The following is a 19,022-nucleotide window of genomic DNA, read 5'->3' as shown; positions in this document are numbered from 1 at the left end:
AATGTCAAGCAAATCCGCTCTGAAGGCGGTGCGAACAGCACTCGACGCAAAGGATTTCGAGCTTGCAGCTGAGAAAGCCAAAGCTATTGTGCAGCAAGACCCTCAGATCTACCATGCGTGTGTTGCCCCCGACCCCGCGGTACCCATTGCGCTGCTCACTGTCTAACCATATCACAGCAATGTCTTCCTTGGTCTAGCTTTAGATAAACTCAACAAAAACACCGAGGCTGAAAGAGCCTATCTTTCGGCAATCCGGGTGAAAGAAAACGACAAGACAGCGTGGCAGGGACTCATCAACCTCTTTGAGAAGCAGGGAGCTCAGAAGCTCGATACGTATCGCGACGCAGTTCTCCGACTTGGTCAAGTATATGCCGAATCGTGCGTTTTCATTCCGTCTTTGTCTTAAACTGAATAATCACTAAATAAAGTGCAGAGATGACAAAAACCGCTGCCAAGATTTGGTCGACAAGTACGTTGGGTTCGCGAAGAAGAACGGATCTCGGTCGCAGTACAAGAAAGCCCTCGAATTACACCTGCCATCATGCCCGCTTTACGATTTCCTCGAGGGGAGAGTTCCCCATCCTTCGCACACCTACCTCCGATTGATAGAAATGACCGAGGCGGAGGAAAAGGAGTTTATCAACAGGGAAATCGGTGAACGACGTACGCGACTGGGTGCAAAGATTGATCAAGTTACACTAGAGGTCAAGAGGGAGGCCTTCAAGCGGAGCGAGCTAGAAGAGCTATACCGTGGAATTGTCAATTGGTCTCATGATGATGAAGTTCGGCGCACCTACGAAGAGAAGTTGTTACAGCGGGCGAACGACATTCTCTCCGTGCTACCGGCGAATGAAAAGGACGCCAAGCGAGCAGAAGTGTTCCAGGCTGCCCACGATATGGTGATCATCAAGCACCCTTACGAGCTCGCGTGGAAGATCGTGCTAGAATGGCAGGATATTCAGAACTTCTCGGAGTGGGACCGCAACTTCTTGGACGACTTTATTGAATTCTTCCCCGAAGACGGTGTCTCTAAGCTACTGAGGGGCTTCTTGGCTAGCGACTTGTCACCGTTCCCGAAAGACAAAGAGCCCAAAGAGCCCAAAGAAGCTGCAAAGAAGGATGAAGATACCGAGAACAACAATGGTGAGAGCAATGAACTAGGTGTCCAGGATAACCTGCTCTTGATGGTAGAAGGCCTTGAGGGATCTTCGGCGTCGATCGTCGCTCATCGGGTTGTGGCCGAACTATATCTCTCACTTGAAGAGTACGACAGCACAGTGGATGTCTGTCGGAAAGGCCTTCGCAATGTACAGGACCTTGTCAGGAGGACTGGCATCAGTCTGCAAAACACCACGGATGCACTCAACATAATGCTCGCCAACTCGCTTATTTATTACCAGTCTCCCCGGCATCACCCCGAAGCTAAGCGAATTTTCGAAGAGATCTTGGGTAGAGAGCCGAAATCCACAAGCTGCTTGTTGGGTATCGGTCTGATTCTTAAGGTTGACGAGGATTACTCTGAAGCCGTCAATTTCCTGGAGCGTGCGCTGGAGCGAGACCCGACGAATATTAAAGTCCGCGGTGAGCTGTCGTGGTGTAGGGCACTCAACGGCGATATTGCATCTGGCTTGGAGGGCCTGCAGGACGTTCTTGAAGAACTCCAGGAAGCGGAGTCCGACAATAGAGAATTCAAAGCTGAGATCCTCTACCGAGTGGGATACTGCCAGTGGGAGAATGATCCATCGCCGGCAGCACGCAAAGACCGCACTGGAGCATACGCCAGCTTCCTCGCGTCTATCCAGTCAAACATGAATTTTGCTCCTGCCTATACGAGCCTCGGTCTTTACTATGCGGACTACAAGAAGGACAAGACCCGAGCACGCAGGTGCTTCCACAAGGCATTCGAGCTGTCAGCGTCAGAGATTGAAGCAGCTGAGCGACTTGCCAAGACATTCGCCGATCAGAGGGAATGGGATCTCGTCGAAGCCGTGTCCCAACGTGTCGTTGATTCAGGGAAAGCTAAGCCTGCCCCAGGCTCGAAGCGCAAAGGCTACAGCTGGCCCTACGCAGCTCTGGGCACAGTGCAAATCAACAAGCAACAGTACCCTGAGAGTATTGTCTCTTTCCAGGCAGCTCTCAGAATCTCTCCCAATGACTACCATTCGTGGGTCGGTCTAGGCGAGAGCTACCACCACTCTGGCAGATTCATTGCCGCTACAAAGGCGTTTGAGCACGCACAGCAGCTCGAGGATAACCTTTCCGACAAGGAGCAGATCTGGTTTGCAAGGTACATGCTGGCTAATGTCAAGCGAGAGCTCGGCGAGTACGAGGATGCTATTGCGAGATATGAAGATGTCTTGCAGGTGCGGCCTAATGAATTTGGAGTGGCGATTGCGCTGCTTCAAACGCTTACCGAGAGCTCCTGGAAGAGTCTGGACCAGGGTCTTTACAATGACTGTATCGAGCTGGCACGGAAGGCCCTACTAGTAGCCAAGTCGCTTGCTCTGGAACGGGTTGACGTTTTCAACCTATGGAAAGGAATCGGAGACTCCTGTACGCTCTTCTCTTACGTCCAGTCGAAAGCGGGTAGATTGCCGGTTGATGAGCTACGAGACCTACTTGAGACTCAGCTGGAACCTACGGCCCTCGATATCTTGACAGAAGTTGATAATGTTGGTCATGACTATCTATCTTCGTTAACAGCGGACGATGAGACCGCCAACCGGACAAGCCAATGTCTCTACGCTGCTATCCTGGCCTACAAGCGTGCCATTCAGGTCTCTCTGCGGGACAGCCATGCCCAAGCAGTTGCCTGGTACAACCTGGGCTGGGCAGAGTACCGAGCTTACCGGTGTTTGCAGACTATCCTAAACACCGAGAACAAGAAGCAGTCACGTAAGCTTCTAAAGGCAGCTATGCGATGCTTTAAGAGAGCCATTGAGCTCGAAGCCGGAAATTCGGAGTTCTGGAACGCGTTGGGAGTAGTCACCACGAGTATGAGCCCCAAGGTCGCACAGCATGCATTCGTCCGCAGTCTTCATCTGAACGACAGAAGCGCCCAAGTCTGGACGAACCTGGGAACTCTTTATCTCATTCACAATGACATCCAGCTCGCTAATGAGGCTTTCACCCGGGCACAGTCCACTGATCCCGACTACTCCCCGGCCTGGGTTGGCCAAGGATTCTTGGCACTCTTGTTCGGAGATCCTCAGGAAGCGAGAGGCCTCTTTGAACATGCCTTTGATATCTCCACTTCATCGACTCGTTTGTCAAAAAAGCAGTATACGATGAGCTTGTTCGATCACCTCCTGTCGGATTCGTCGCTGTCGAACGAGATCTCACAACTCATCCAGCCATTCTTTGCCCTGCACCAGCTCTCCAGCCAGGACCCATCTGACCTTCCATTCGTCCACCTATCTGCTCTCTTGGCGGAAAGAATTGGCGAACACACCGACGCTGAAGCTAGTCTGCGGTTAGTTTGCGCAGGCATGGAAAGTGAATACGAAGTCACAGAATCCGCGTCTTCCCTCTCCCGATATGCACAGGCCAATGCAGACATTGCTCGTGTTCTGCTTGCGCGCCACGACTTCGAAGAAGCTGCTGAGAAGGCGGAGACAGCTCTTATGCTGTCTGGCGAAGAAGATGCCGAGAAGTTCGACCCAGAGACGAACCGCAAGTTGCGCCTGTCGGCCCATTTGACAGCCGGTCTAGCACACTACTACATGAAGTCGATGGACAACGCGATTGACATGTTCCGAGACGCCCTCCAGGAAGCCGACAACGCTCCGGAGGTGGTGTGCCTCCTGGCACAGGTTCTGTGGGCCAAGGGCGGAGAAGAGGAGCGCGCTGTGGCACGCCAGCAACTATTCGACTGTGTCGAGGAGAACCCCGACCATATTGGGGCTGTCACGCTCCTAGGAGCAATCGCACTCCTTGACGCCGATGCGGATGCCATCGATGCCGTCGAGTCCGACCTGCAGAATATGATCACAAGAGACGACATTGAGATCCACGAACGCGGCAAGCTAATCAAGCTCCTGACCGCCATCTCGACCCTTGGATTCACGGACAACTCAGGCGTGCCCGAGGATGTCAGACGCGTTGGCGAGGCCACAGCAGCGGTGATGAGATCGCCGTACGAACCTCAAGGCTGGGTAGAGCTGGCGTCTGCTACGCAGGAACTGTACCCTGCGGAGATGGCGACCAAACGGGCAGCGAGGAGTGTCCCTCCCCGAAGCAACCTGGAGGCCATCGATCTCTCCGCGGCATACGCACAGACCGGAAAGGCAAGCGACGCGCTGCGGGCGATCATGGTTGCGCCATGGAAGCAGACAGGATGGGAGGAGTTGAACCACGCGGTCTCAACGACCAGCTAGACGTGTTGTAGTTAGATAACTGTCACACACACATACACATATTAGTATAGATGCATACAAGCATTAGACACACTCCATCATCCACATCCCCTTAATAAGGAAACCAACCTACCACAATAACAAACCCAATCTACACCCCTCCATTAATCCTCCCCAACAACCTCTCCTTCCTCCCCTCCCTCCACTGCACATCCAACCCCTCAATCTTCCCTCCCAACACCACACAGGACTCCGGCGTAAGCATCACCAACCCCCTCGCAACCGTAACATCCCTCACGACGACCTTCGCCCCAATAGCCAACTTCCCCAACCCAATCCCATTGACCTTAGCAAACTCGACCCCGACGGCCCTCGTCCCCGCCGCATCCTGCAGTATCAATCGATGCGGTCCATTACTATCACCTCCACCACTTGCTGCATTATTATTGTTACTGTTGTTCTCCGCAGCAGCAGCCTCACTATCCTCCCCCACATTGACCGTCCTCACGATCTCCCTTCCCCGAATCGCCTCCCCCCTTTCCACGCGCTCAATGGCCTCCACCTGGCTCCAGAGACTCGTGCCGATGTCCTCGATGTCGAGGACTTGGAGTGGGATGGGGCCGTTGAGACGGCGTTCTTGGATTGTGGGGTCGAAGATGTCGACTGGGAGGAGGGTGGAGGGGTTCGTGGCGCTGAGGGAGTCGCGGATGTCGGAGGTGAGAATGCGGAAGAGGGCGGTTTGGGTGAGGGCGCTGAGGGGGATGGTGCGTGATGTTGTTGTTGAGGTCAGGAAGGTGGTTAGCCAGGTGGGGGAGACGGGGAGGGATTTGGTGGTGAGGAGGTTGGTGGTTATTTGTTGATGAGGGGTGGAGGTCATTGTGAAGTATATTAGATCTTGTTCGGAGCGGTACAAGGTGGGTGTAAGTGCATAATTGTGAGCTGATGTTCGTCCTGGGGAGGAATGTAGATAGTAGCTCTGGTAGAAAATGTTTACTGTAGCTCCGATGCGGAGCGGAACGAATCCGGGGAACGGACCAGCTAGCTAGACTTCCATCTGAACTCTCCTTATCGGGGCGATCTTTAAACCTTCAAACCTAACTCCTTTCACGAATCACTACACAAAACATACGCGCATATACTCTACCCTCTTTTCCTAAATACCTACATCTACGAAATCTTCAAATCGACATGTCAACCCTCTCCTCCCCCCGCCCCTCAATCGCCTCATCCCGCGCCCACTCTCCAACACCAACATCCTCGCACCGACCCTCCCTCGACACCCTCAACACCAACTACAACCTCAACAACCTCAGCGCCTCCTCTACCCCATCCACCGCCCGCGCTGTCTCCCCCTCCCTCCACCCCCGCCGCAACCGCGCCGCCCTCCGCGACTACTACAACCTCAAACCGTCCTCCGCAGCCGATCCCAACAATGACGGACGCCGCTCACGCAGCATCCCGCGGCACACCGACGCAGGCGACATCTCCAGCAGCAGTAGCGGTGCCGGCGGCCCATCTATACTCTCCACAACAGGAACCGAGCTCGATAGCCCGGACTTCGACCCGCAACGCTACGTGAACCAGCTCCTCGCTTCGTCGTCGCTATCGACGGTCCTGAAAGCGGAGAATACGCTTGTTGGGGATATTCGCACGCTGGACAGTGAGCGCAAGGCGCTGGTGTATGACAATTACTCGAAGTTGATTAGGGCTGTTGAGACGATTGGGAAGATGCGAAGGACGATGGATGATCGGGGCGCGCCGTTGACGATGACGAAGACGCTGGGGCCCGCGATTGCGTTCGTGGCGGAGACTGCTGGGGGACTGATTCAGGAGGGTGAGGAGCAGCAGAGGAGGATGAGGGAGGTTAAGGAGAGTGAGGGGGGTGAGAGGAGGAGGGCTGAGAAGGGGACGGTGAAGTGGGTGCTTGCGGCGCCGGGGAGGTTGGAGAAGTTGTTGGAGGAGGGGAAGGGGGATGAGGCGGAGGAGGATTGGGGTGAGGTCAAGAAGTTGTTGGATAAGTGGGAGGGGGTTAAGGGTGTGAAGGAGGTTAGGGAGGCTTGTGAGAAGGTTATGGAGGGGAGGGAAGCTTGAGTTGGGAGATTCTATACCTGAGGGGTTATTGAGACTGATCAACAGTCGAGGATGGAGTTGATATGCCCCGCAATTCATGAGAGTCGCCTCTTGGAAGTGATTACGCTGCACCCATGTCCAGTTGAAGGACCATCTTCATGTCGGATTCATAACGTGGGCCTCAGCATGGCACAAGACGGTACCTCGCCATCACCATTCAGCCATGCCACCTCCAGACCGACAGACATTTGTCTCATCCATCAAGGCAGTTACGCAGCTCGAGCCGGTCTCTGAGCTACCACTTATCATCTCCAGGTCATTGAGAAAGCGATATAGATTAATGAAACGATATACCCACAACATGCATACATACCACGGTTCACGTCATATCATATCCAAGCACACATCAAATGTCCAAGACACCAAGCTCAACTCCAAACCCAATATCACAGTCTAGTTACTTCTTCCCAAAATCCCGACTCGAATACATACTGGCCCTCAATCCCCACACATTCCCCCCTTTAATGTCCAAATGCGTATACGCATCACACTTATAATAAATCGGCCGTCCATCCAAATCCACCAACTCCAATTCCGCCATCTTCCTCAAAACCCTCTCCACATCAGCTCTATCCTCATAGTCCTTCGTATAGATACAAATCAACCTCGTCTTCTTTGAACCTCCATCACCAGAAGCAGCAGCAACATCAGCAGCAGCAGCAGCAGCAGTAGCCACCTTCGCCCCGAACCCCAACTCCCCCTTCGCTGTAGCCTCCGCGACTACCCCCCACACCTCATCCACCTTCGCCGGCGAAATAAACAACATCCACTTACCCGAAACCACGCCCGTTTCCCTCGACAGAGCGAACAGCGACCTCTCCAAATCTACACGATGCTTGGTGAGTTCGCGCGTCAGCGCAGCAGGCGTCTGCGTCTTCTTCGGCTTCTTAGCGTGTTCGGCGCACACCTGGGAGATCTTGTTCTCGTGCGCGCGTAGCTCAGCTGTACCATCTTCCACAAGCTTCTTAATGTCCGCTTGGGGGTTCTGATAACTGTAACTGGATATGTATATCCAGGACCCCGTGGGGGATGTGGAGAGGGTAGATGAGGGCCGTAGACGGGCGAGGAAAGATGAGATAGGTTCGTTGGGTGAGGGGCGGTTGTGTCTGATTGGGGTGGTGTCTGTGCTTGAGATGGGGACGTCGAAGTCGTGGGTGGGGATTGGAGTTGATGGGGGTTCGCTGGAGAGGTGTGAAGTTGTGAGGTCCATGGGCTCGGGTGCATCTGATGCATCTGCCTCTGGGGCTGGGGATGACGATGAGGGCATGGTTCCTCGGGCTGCAAGGACGTTTTGCTTGATGGTATTGTACTCATGGGGATGGATGTCTGTCCAGTAGTGGTCTGTGTCGAATTTGGACACTTCTTCTTCTAGACGTGTTGTCTCTTCCTCCGAACCTGTGGGGTTGGTTAGTTGGTGGGTTCGTTTGCGTGGAGGGGAGTACAAGCCGTAGAAACTGGATTCTTCTGATAGGTCTGGCATGGTGACTTTGTTAGACATCTGTGGTGAATCTTTGATAGTGACGATAGGATGAGATGTTAGGATAGTAGATGGATGTGTATGATTAGAGTCTGGTGGTTGAGACAGAGAGATAGATTGAATGGGGAGAGGCCTGGTTGAATGAGGCTGAAGGTGGAACAAGTGAAGGTGACTGGGGCTTGTCACTCCCACCCACCACTGCCACAGTCACTGTGCCAATTATGGGTGAATTAGTGGTCTGGCGTTTGCCTATAAATTTGCAGGCTTTTCCTCGCTTTTCTCTTCTTCTCTTCTCCATCTTTCTGGTTGGTCATCTCCCCTGCAGGCATTTTATATGGACTAGACTTTCTTACTGCCCTGGTTTCATTAGTGATAGACAAGCCTTGATCAACTAATATACCCTATTAAGAAAGCAAACCTGTCTTTCGTAATCTGATCACAATAACGCAAGTATGCCTTACTGCTGTGCTTGATGATTCTGGATTATGGAACCTGATCCTAAATAGTGGCTTGGATTCAAAGGAATGACCCAAGATCCTGAAAACTTTACCTGGTCATACTGATAGTCGTATCTATAAAAACAACACTTTGCAGAGATCATTTCAATTTTCATTATTCCTTTCATTCTATATGTTTTCTTCAAGTCGAGGCCATGGTGGAGGACAACAAAACGCATTGGGGCCCTGCTCAATAAATCCAAGTCGTAATGCAAGAAATTATGCCATATAGCTCACGAGAACTTTCTTATTAAGCTTCTCATTGAACGAGGCCTACCCTGTAGTTGCACTAAACGTGTACTACAGACACAAATCCATTTCGGGGCGTTGCAGGCCGATAGCTGGACAAGACACGGCTATTCAGCAATACTTGACGAGATCGAATATGCCGCCTTACGAGAACCATCAGGCTGTCAATTTCTCGCCCCATCAATGGAATACGAGAAAGCAAAATCACGCATGCGTTTACAGAAATCAGCGGCCGCATCTATATCGGTAAAAGCTACTTTCACTAGGGAGAACTGATAGGAGAAAGCTTCACCCAAGAGATGAATTAGAGCAGCAGACACTGGGGGTCGAATGAGAAGCTATGTCCTCGTGGCTAGGCTTCACGTCTACTACCGCATGACAGACGTGGAAGATATGTATAGCCTGCTGTAGAGTTCAAGTCTCTTTCTGAGAAGCCATGGTAATGAATAAGCTTACCTGCGGAGACAAGGCAGGAAACCCAACTAGTAGTCTATAAGCTGGCTAACCAATACTGCATATTGCGATTGTACTAAAAGTGACCCTGGAGGTTTCTAGGATGCGATACTTTCCATTATCCAGCACGTCACCTTGCTAAGTGGGCATATTGTCGGACCAGAAACCACATGTGCTGGTGTCTATCCATGTTAACTTCAACACCAATCAATTTATTCTTCGGAGGAGTCTTGTCACTATTCCACCAGTGTATGGAAAACCTCGGCAGGAAAGGAACATCGTGCGCCCTTTCTTTTAGGGCTAGAGTGCAGTGGATGGGTCCAGATCATTGATCCATGCGGGAAATGTTACAGCTCGAAGATATTAGGGATAGCGCTACGAACGAAAGGTAGTATGTCAAGGTATTACACTGTCATCATCATTTTTCCCTCCACCTGCTATTTGCCAAGTTCGGAGCAGACTCAACGCGAAAGGGTTGGTGCACCTTATCGGGAACCACAAGTAGGAGCAAGTTGAACTCCTACCGACTCTCTCCAGAGATGACTGTGGAATAACAATCGAAGGACTCCAGAAAGCCACTGTCTCGCTTTGTGGGACCGTTTATGATGGCAGACTAGCATACAACGACAGCGACAACCTAAATATTATAAAGCCGGATATGCCTGCTGACTGATAGTGACCAGAAGGAGGGCGGACAGATAATCGAGCCCTATTATACCAAAACGCTAACATGAAAACTCGTCTTTACCTACACGAGTCATTGGAAAGCCACTCACTCTATAACTTCAATTGCTGTTCCGCAGGTTCTGTTGCACTTTAGAATGGACCAGAAGCAATAGAGACTGGCGATTGGAAGCAGACAAGCATCGCAAGCTTGAACTTCTGCTTGGCGCTTGCCCTGATAATTAATCTGGTATATAGTGACCGGGTACGCATGACAATGACTGTACTTTACCCGATGCTGAGGACACGCAAAATCGCCCCGATCAATGACAGACATCTGGCCCTGCTGTCGGGAGCTAAGATCCATTGAGCTTCTCATTTCCGTTCCTAACTAAATGGCTCCCAGTCAACAACGCCTTGAAGCGAACGTGACTATCGGAAGACCCAAGTAATCTTGGGGAAGTCGTTCAACTCAGCGAGTTGGAAGAGATGAGCATTGTTCCGTGATATGAAGGTCGATCTGGTTTTTCTATATTTCGTTGGCCTAAGAACTTACCCGAGCACCAAATACTTCACTCTAGGAACAGCAAATGGTGCTTACGAGCCGTACGATTTGACCTGATGCCTTATTAATTATCTGACGATATTAGAAGAAAGCATGATAGCTCACAAATGAGCTACAAAACTTTCGTTGTCTCATAGGTCGTACTAGCCGCTGCTTCAGGAAAATGACATTTACAGTTATCCAGTCATTACCGTCCGTCCTAGCAATATAGTTCGAGATGCCCATGTCACTCTTCTATAGAAGCGCTAGCACAGTCTAGTATTTTCTGTCGAACCTGGCTACCTGCAAACATGCATCCGGGTAGTATTTCAAGCAGATGGAGAAACCTCTTTGCCCCCTTTACTTACATATATCGGATCGGGAAACTAATACTCCTCTTCTGCTCATAATGGAAAGACCCACTCAAGTGAGACATGCCCATCAAGAGGAAAAGCTACATTATTCCCGTATGGTATTAAAGTTGACGACTCACATAGGTTATCCACAGGGCCATTTTTCTGGCCGGCAGTTTCTCTAGGGCTGATCCCCGCATAAGCACCCCCGTGGGGAAGAAGAAGCTCAAAAAGGCGCACAAAGGCATCTCCAAAATGCTGATGCGAGATCTTACTTTGCTGGAAGATTCCATCCAAAGAGGAAACTCATGGCATTATTCGTGAAGTTGCTTGGACCCACTGTGGCTGAAAAACATGGAGTACTTGACTCGATTCATCGCTGACTACACACCTTGGTTTATAGCAAGGGCTAACATCTCTGCTCTGCTACTCGGATGCCACGGGCTGTTCGCGGACTTCCCCGTGCTAAGAGTTTAGATCAAGCATCAAAGAAAAAGGAGATATATCAAGGCTTGCCATATCAGCCATACAGAATGACATGGGGCAATAGTTCTATGGGAAAACACTAACCGTCCACGACTGATTCCGCAGGTAGATCCAGTTTGCCCTGAGAACGTTTGCCAATCCAACAGCAGGTGAAGAATAAACCGCGCTCCGCCTTGATGAAATAATAGCTTCAACAATTTCTCAAGAAGAAAGATTTATCAAAGCTGACTTTCCTCTAATTAGCTCTGGTGGATGCAGAATGCTAAGATCTTCAGCAGGGACATCTGAAGGGTCATTTAGAAGAGCAAAAAGAGCTAAACAGATTCCCGCTCGAAGTGAAAAGAGGCGGCAGTTCTCCATAGGAGCTAATCTTTGGACAGAGGATTGGTCGCTCTCACCAGGGTTTAAGGTATAAGTTTCTTGTTGATTAGAGCTGGAATAGTCATGGTCGTTTCCTGTTCGATATTGCATCTCTTTCACCAATTATTGCATATTCCAAGTCCACATCGATTCTGCTTGTGATACATGTATTGGAAATACACCACTAAGGAGACCATACATACCTAAGATACCCAAAGATGCAGAGCTGACGCCTCACGGCCAACAAGTTGGATGGACAACGAACCTAACTCTCAAACTCGCTATGAGTCAGTGAACAGTGAGGATATTTACCGGTGTTCTTGAAACCAGAAATGGGTAACAGACTTTGGGAGTACGCAACCACCGATGGTCAAACCATCGCAGAGAAGAGCATACAGCTCTTGCTCCAGTAGGCGGATCGCAAGGTCAAATAACCCTCTGGTAAACCGCTGAGACCGACCCCTCGTCCGGCCGTCGCCCTTCTGCCCAGTCTGGCCGTGGTTCTTCTGCCCGGTCCGGTCGCCGTACCTCCGCCCTATCTTGATGGTGAGTACCCCTGACCCCCTGTATGCGAAGTCGCGCTGACTCTTGGTGATTTAGAACAGGTAAACGTAAGTCCCATTGCGGCCCTTCGAGGCGTGCTCATGGCTGTTGGCCCCAGTTGTCAGTTGTTCTCTTAGACTAGCTTAATGGAATTCCCTTGTGAAGGATACGTCCGTTCAGTACTACACTAAATTGACCCAGACCGAACGAGTAAGAGAAGGCGTTGGATCGACGGACCCAAGACACTGTTTGCTATCAAGGAGCTTCAGCATGGCTAATGATGAAGAGCCAACCCAGTTAGCAAAGTCCTTCGAAAGAAACTTTACTACGCCTGCCATATTTTGGCATTTCTTCGCTCTTGAAAAGGATATACTGGACTATGACAACTCGCGTGAGCTGGGCAAGTGGTATCTCAAATGTATGTTATTTAAGGTCTGGTATAAGTAATTATTCCTACTAAATGAACTAGGGTACTTTGAGGTGAAGCTACGGGATGACATTGCTGAGACAGGTGACTGACGACTGGTTGATGATAAAGGTTTTGTGTTTACCTTAAATACTTCATAGAATGCATGTCTACATGATATAAATCATTAGAATGTGCTGTTTGAAGTCATATGCGACTATACCGACGTGGCTCGCACAGAGACCTCTCGAGCGAGAGTGTACGTAGCGCTTCACAGTATGTATAGTGTGTTCAGTGATCGCAAACACTAGGTCTACAAGGCAGCATGAAAAGCCTAATTCGGTGGATGGTCTGAATGGAAATATCATTTGAGACGAATAACTCGTAAAAATTGAAATAAGATTCGCTTTCGTCCAAAGTCCCATAGCCTGTAGCTCAACCTGCACAGTGCCGTCATCAAGGCCACAGGCAAAAGAATGAATGGTCCAACCGTGAAAAAATAAAGGATGTTGCGCTTCTGAAGGCTCTCAACTATGGTCGTGACTAGTGAGAGGGCAATCTATCCTTGAATGATACATACAACTCGAATGGTAGAAATGTAGAATAAACATAGGCTACTAGTGCAGCCTTGTGGTAGAGAGTGGCCATTCTTTTAGTAAATCTGAGTTCCCAGTCCTTAAATCCGCTAAAAAAAAAAAACAACGCCAATTGAAACGAGTGTCCAGAAACAAATCCAACAGACTCGACATTTCATCTGCAGCATAAGTGAGCTACCTAGAACGGTGGCATCTGCGTTTGGTTGAACATGTACATGCTCTCATCTGGAAAGTTGTTGTTGTTGCCATTGGCAGCAGTGTCGAAGAGCATGCTGTTCATGATGGAGTCATCGTAAAAAGCTCCAATGGAGCTAAAGTCCATCTGGCCAGGCTGGTACATATGCTCACCGTACCCGAAGGAGGCGTCCTCGAAGAAGTCTGTCGTTCCGTTGAGAGGGGCAAAGTCATTGTCGGTATACAAGACGCAGTCTTCGTGCTTCAGCTGGGAGTACGGGTCCTGCAGCGGCAACATCGGGTTTTGCGAATAGTTGTTGACAAATCCCGGGGATTGGAGAGGGCCCGTTGCCGGTGTGCTGAGCTGGGCAGGACTGACTTGGGGTGGGCTCATTTGAACCGAGCTGCCCTGATCCGGGCTCATCTGAAGGGAGAGTATTTCGGCAGGGCTGGCACGGTCGGGGGTCATTTGGAGTGGACTCATATGGTCCGGGCTCAGTTGGAGAGGGCTCATATGGTCAGCATTCATCTGCAGCAAGTTGACCTGGTCCGGAGTCATCTGCAAAGAGCTGATATCCGAAGCCATTTGGAGGGAAGCCAACTGAGCGGGGGCCAGCTGAACAGGGCTGACTTGGTCAGGGCTCATGTGCAGTGGGCTCGAATGAGCCGTGCTGTCTTCAGCTGGACTGGCGCGAGCCGAAGTAGCCCGCCGCTTAGCATTGCGTCCATTGTTCTTGGCACGCACATAGTTCCAACCGTGAGCCTTCTCCATGTGCTGCTTGCAGTTACTCTCTCTCTTCGATTTGTATGCGCAGCCGTTGAACGTGCAGGCGTACATGCGGGGAGTGGTCGAATGACGATCGTTGACGTGACGCTCGTTCTCCTTCTCGGTTGGCCATCCAAGCTCGTGGTACTTGCATCCTTCAAAGGGGCACTTGAATGGACGCGAGTGCGTTTTCTCATGTTTCCTGTAGAACCGTCAGCAGCCGTATAAGTTGACTCTACACAAATACTTACGTCAAATCACAAGGTCTCTGGAAGATCTTGTCACAGTGAGAGCACTTGGTGTTGATGTTCATGGGGGGAGCGTTCTTCTTGCGGCGAGCCATAGACCGCCTAGCACCCTCGTCCGCTTCATTCAGACTAAGTGTACGCTTCACCAAGGGTGGAGCGTGGGCATCATAAGCCTCACCAGTCTGCATAGAGACCGCCTGGCCTTCCTTTTGTGCGACGAGCTCAAGAGGACGTCCAGTTTGGCTCATGCCGCCCTCCAGGGTCAATTTGAGCTCACTGAGCTGGTCAGTTTCTGGTCTCTGCCTATTGTTTAGGGAGTAAACATACGATGCCTCTTTCTTGTTCTTGCGAGCCTCGTCCCGCATGGCCTTGAAACGGTGGACCTGGGCAGTGAGGTCGAGAAAGTACGAGTTGCTGTAGCTCTTATCCGTAGGGATACACAGGTCCCGGGGGTCCAGGTGAGTGTACGTCTCACTCAGACACAAGATAGTAGAACTGCAGAACTGGTAGTAAGAGCCAACCTCCGCTTCCACGTCCTGCAAATTTGTAAGTGGCATGCAATTTGATGCTAGTGTTCGAATTGTGCTTACAGCAGCTCCGTGGAGGAGAGACTTCTCAAGATCACGAAGAGTACCAATCTGCTTCTTCTCGATCTGCTCGCGAGCGCTCTCGACAAGGTGATGGAAGGGCTTGCAAAACTCCTGCCCGAGTAGGGGGGTGAGGATTCGCTTTTCAATCTCCTCGCTTGCGCTGAGGCTGAGGTTCTGCTTCGAAGCAGATTCCGGCTCAACAGCCATTAAAGAGCTAGTGATAGCCGACTGTGTGCGCGTGACTGTCTTTGAGCGGCCCTCTTTGGCTGCAGGCAAAATTAGATTAAAATGCATGTCAGGAGCCTGTAGCAATGATAGCTCACCTTGGCGTGCGGATGCGGTCTCACAGCTGCTAATTGATGTTCCTAGACCACTATCAGAAGGGTGGCAGTGCACCTTCCTGACCTTGGTCTGCGAATCCTTCCTCGAGGGGCCTCTGCGTAGATCGTAATGGAAGGAATCTCCTTTGCCAGATTGTGAGCGCTCGAAGTGAATGTCAAGATAACCCCTGGGAACTGGGAGGCCGTCGCGCTCTTGTCGAGGCGCTGAGTCGCAAGAATCTAGGTCGAAGCGACTCAAAAGTTTGTTCATACGTTGCTGACCGGCGAGAATGGCTTGAAGGGCGGCAGGGGAGGTCGAGGAGCGACGAGGTGAGCAGGCTAGGTCCGCGAGGGGATCCTCATCATCGGACGAAGAGGGGCTTTTCGAGTGAAATGTTTGATTCTTCTTCAACTGATAGCGCGAGCGCGATGCATGAACGTCTGCCGTGGAGGCGAGCGATGGAGGTCGTGAAACATGACGTCCCCGGCGGGGGTTTTGAGACTTCATGGCGTCTGGATTCCGAATGGTATTCATGGTGGGCGAGTAGCTGAGCAGTGGTCCAAGGCACGTTACTGAGTATGGAGCACCCCTCTTGCCGCGGTGACTCACTTGTCCGGTATGTTTGCGGATAAGAACTTGGGAGATCGATGAATGTACACTGTTGATGCGGCTCTAATGACGTACGGTGCTGGCGATGGGCTGATTCGAAGAGATAGAGAGTTAGTTGGTTATAGGACGGTCCAGGAGAAGGGAAAGGGGGTAAGTGATGGAGCCGGGGCTGAAATTCGGAGGAACTCACTAGGACTGGGGCTCAAGGGGTGTGGTTCTGACCGACGATGGTATTTCGAGGATCACGACTCAAAGTGAAGGGAGAAGGGGGTGACGGGAGGCCCCGAGCGGCTTATGGTGAAAACAATCAACACCCCTTACGATGAAAACAAGCAACGAGAATGGATCTAGGCTTATGAATGGCCTAAAACGGACGCTATACAGGAGGGTTTGGGGGGAAAGGTGAATAATGAATACGGATAGCGGAGATGATAGAACGTGGAAGGAAAAGGATGGGGTCAAGTATGGATCATGGCACTTGGAAGGTAAGGGAGACTGAGGCTGTTCATCCGGGCTGAGTCGTCTTCGATGTCTGCCTGATAGACGAGTCGCGCTAGCCTAATCTAGGGATAGTCGGAGAGTAAGACAAACTTCCATTGGATGGACCATCTCGCATTGCCCCATCGGGGACGATTCTCTTCGACGGCCAAGACGGTAATTCATTTACACGCTTTGCGCCTCAGGTTGGTGTGTAAGTTACGGGCGGATGGTAATACATCCGTGGTCGGGGCCGTTATCTCCCGTTCTCCGCTTCATCCGGGTCCCGCTCTCACCAGGGCTGGCCAATCATAGCGCAGTGTAATTCCAACTGGAGTGGGGGCTCATACCGGGACTGCCGAAAATAGAGACCAACGGGGTCGATAGAACTAACAGTATCCATACGCTCCAGAACCTCGGAGGAACTTTGGGCAATTTAAACTTTGTCCTGGACTTGCTGTCCTTTTCCTTTGAGATCTCGTAGTCGTATGGTTGTCCCTCCGTAGTAGAATGGTCGATGTTTGTTCGGGGTTTGGGACACGACTCGACCTTGCTTCCGTACCAAACAAAGCAACCAATTTATCGACACCTGCAACGATGTATCTCAGCAGGAGCACTTCATTTATTTACTAATCGCGCAAACTGTCATCCGCCAACACGATACCTGTTGAGAGCCAATCAGAAATTCCGTCTCCGCTTACTGTTATCATATGATACAGTAGTTACCACTGCCCGCCTCCGGGTGTACTAACTAAGTACTAACAAGGTAATAACCGACTACGAAAGACCTACCTACTTGGGTAACCAACCCCAAAGAGCTAAGAAAGGGACAACACCAACATGGCCGAGCTTTGCACTGACCTTGGCCGTGGAGGACCGAACCGCAGAGGTCGCTGATGCCATTGGATCTGTCTTTTATGACAGGCTGATCTTTTCTGAGCCAATCCCCAACCGCCTCGTAGCCACCCACATAGCCTGGGTTGAATCTGATGCACCAAATTTTCGTAGACCAGCCTCAGCATTCGTAAATCCTTGTGCTTCCCGTCTAACTACGAAGTACATTGGAGGATATGAGCCTCATTGTTATGACGATGAGGTGCATGGCAACCCCCTCAAATGCCAACAACATCTCAGTGATTGGAGGGTCTCTAACCACTTGCAGCAGGGCAACAGCCAATGACCATGAAAAGTGTCGCTTTCCTAACTGTTCCGCTGACGCGCGGGAGTCAATCTCTTCCTCGCCCTACATAAACTGTCGCAGACTGGAGTATTTGTGTGACAGGCCTCCGTGTTTTTATTCATTGCTTTGTCATTCTCCGACCGGGACGCCCTTGAATACGAGGCTAGTAGCTGGAAAACTCGGCAATCCCAAAGTGAGACATTATCAGACCAGGGAGGACAGACCATTAAGAGGACCATTAGAACAAAGTGGGGTTAATTCTGGCGACCAGCGACCTGGAATCTGCTTTGTACTTCCACTCTGAAGTACTAAGTCGTGGATGTCACGGCTTCTTGTTGTCTGCTGCGCCACAATCAGGACCAAGATATGAGGCCCCAAAACCTGTCATGTCTTTGCTTCTTCCCTTCTACGACCAACAGAATGTCGAACTCTGCAAGCACTAAACTAAATGCGGGATGGGCGTTTATTCCACCCGTTTCTATATATTATTTTGTGCTCTTGCCGCCGTCGAAGGCAGCACAGTTTTTGACGGAACATGGACGGGATTCCCCTGTCGGTCGTTGAGGGTTGACTTTGTCTATCGAACATTCAGTAGTTGCAGGTACTATACATAGCAGACTGCCTGGTTGTAGTCGGAGCTTTTTTTAGCAGGATCATCAATTGTGCTGTCTCGTGGTTTATCTGATGATCTTCTCACCACTTTGGGCTCATTGCAGTTCATGTCAACTATCTGGCGTCAAAGTGCAGGAACATCGTTCTAGGACCTGAACGGCTGCATCTCCATTCACCCACCTACTGGTGAGACGTGTCCTGTCTCGCGGTAACCAACAGGTACCAGAATTCATTTGCCTGTCACTCCCCTCCGATGTAGATCCATTCATCTGTGTGAAGCGCCATCTTACCTAATACCACCTACTTCTAAGGGGCTGTTCCTGGACGTCTCTGCTTCAGTGAGAGTAATCAGGGGTTCAATATCCTGGGAATAGGGCCAGAATGAATGCAGAAGGGGCTGGCTTAGTGACGTGGAACGTGGGTTTAGAAATCCTCAGAATTTGGACCCAAGCGGAAATTGTTTCTGTGACAATGCCGATACCTTCACACTTGCTCATTCATTCACTGGGAAAAAACCCAGTATCTCAATACTGTACATTATTGTCGACCCGCAGCTTCCCCATTAGCGAACATTATAGTATTTTTGAGGCTGTCTCAAAACATCCACTTTACCATCAATATGCTAGTCCAGATTCCCTCTAGACTTCCTCTGGCAAACATTGGGTCATAGCTTGTCTCGGTGCAACACGATCTACTAACTTCAAGGCGAGCATTAATGGAACCCCTTATTCGCTTTGGCTAGCTCTCTAAGAAGAAGCACTCTTACCCGCTATGGTTTCCAAGCATCCTGCCCGACCCCTCCTAGGACTATCATGAATGATACAATGGGATCCCACTTTGATCTTCAAGAAGAAAGCAAGACCTTGCATCTTTCTACACCTGTCGTCGGCATATTTACTCCTCTCTCGTGGAAGATTCCGCGATCAGGGGGTC

The 19,022-nt window shown here is 50.7% G+C and overlaps 5 protein-coding genes across 5 annotated transcripts; 2 read left to right on the top strand and 3 right to left on the bottom strand.

Annotated features, from left to right (window-relative positions):
- Position 1: 1 nt before the first annotated feature.
- On the top strand, positions 2-4,406 carry BO79DRAFT_243529 (SKI complex subunit tetratricopeptide repeat protein SKI3; the record flags this gene model as incomplete). Its single annotated transcript, XM_025685296.1, has 3 exons — positions 2-117; positions 178-378; positions 434-4,406. The coding sequence occupies 3 exons, from the start codon at positions 2-4 to the stop codon at positions 4,374-4,376; spliced, it is 4,260 nt and encodes a 1,419-aa protein (XP_025542728.1). The 3' UTR covers positions 4,377-4,406.
- A 100-nt stretch (positions 4,407-4,506) lies between these two features.
- Positions 4,507-5,290, bottom strand: BO79DRAFT_235832 (OB fold domain-containing protein; the record flags this gene model as incomplete). The annotated part of the gene is made up of 1 exon (XM_025684522.1): positions 4,507-5,290. The coding sequence occupies exon 1, from the start codon at positions 5,230-5,232 to the stop codon at positions 4,507-4,509; it is 726 nt and encodes a 241-aa protein (XP_025542727.1). The 5' UTR covers positions 5,233-5,290.
- A 174-nt stretch (positions 5,291-5,464) lies between these two features.
- On the top strand, positions 5,465-6,865 carry BO79DRAFT_278554 (COG1/VPS51 family protein). The gene has a single exon (XM_025687914.1). It carries the CDS (start codon positions 5,544-5,546, stop codon positions 6,444-6,446), a length of 903 nt encoding a protein of 300 aa, XP_025542726.1. The 5' UTR covers positions 5,465-5,543; the 3' UTR covers positions 6,447-6,865.
- A 17-nt stretch (positions 6,866-6,882) lies between these two features.
- Positions 6,883-7,965, bottom strand: BO79DRAFT_251964 (DUF1917 domain-containing protein; the record flags this gene model as incomplete). Its single annotated transcript, XM_025685892.1, has 1 exon — positions 6,883-7,965. The coding sequence occupies one exon, from the start codon at positions 7,963-7,965 to the stop codon at positions 6,883-6,885; it is 1,083 nt and encodes a 360-aa protein (XP_025542725.1).
- A 5,325-nt stretch (positions 7,966-13,290) lies between these two features.
- On the bottom strand, positions 13,291-15,745 carry ace1 (putative C2H2 transcription factor (Ace1); the record flags this gene model as incomplete). Its single annotated transcript, XM_025683749.1, has 5 exons — positions 13,291-14,254; positions 14,304-14,576; positions 14,628-14,836; positions 14,891-15,156; positions 15,214-15,745. 5 exons carry the CDS (start codon positions 15,743-15,745, stop codon positions 13,291-13,293), a joined length of 2,244 nt encoding a protein of 747 aa, XP_025542724.1.
- Between the last annotated feature and the right edge of the window lie 3,277 nt (positions 15,746-19,022).

The sequence above is a fragment of the Aspergillus costaricaensis genome (genome assembly GCF_003184835.1).
Source record: "Aspergillus costaricaensis CBS 115574 unplaced genomic scaffold BO79scaffold_6, whole genome shotgun sequence".
In the NCBI taxonomy this organism is placed as follows: Eukaryota; Fungi; Ascomycota; class Eurotiomycetes; order Eurotiales; family Aspergillaceae; genus Aspergillus; species Aspergillus costaricensis.
Note: the sequence above shows the minus strand (reverse complement) of the source record. Positions and strands in the feature narration are given on the sequence as shown.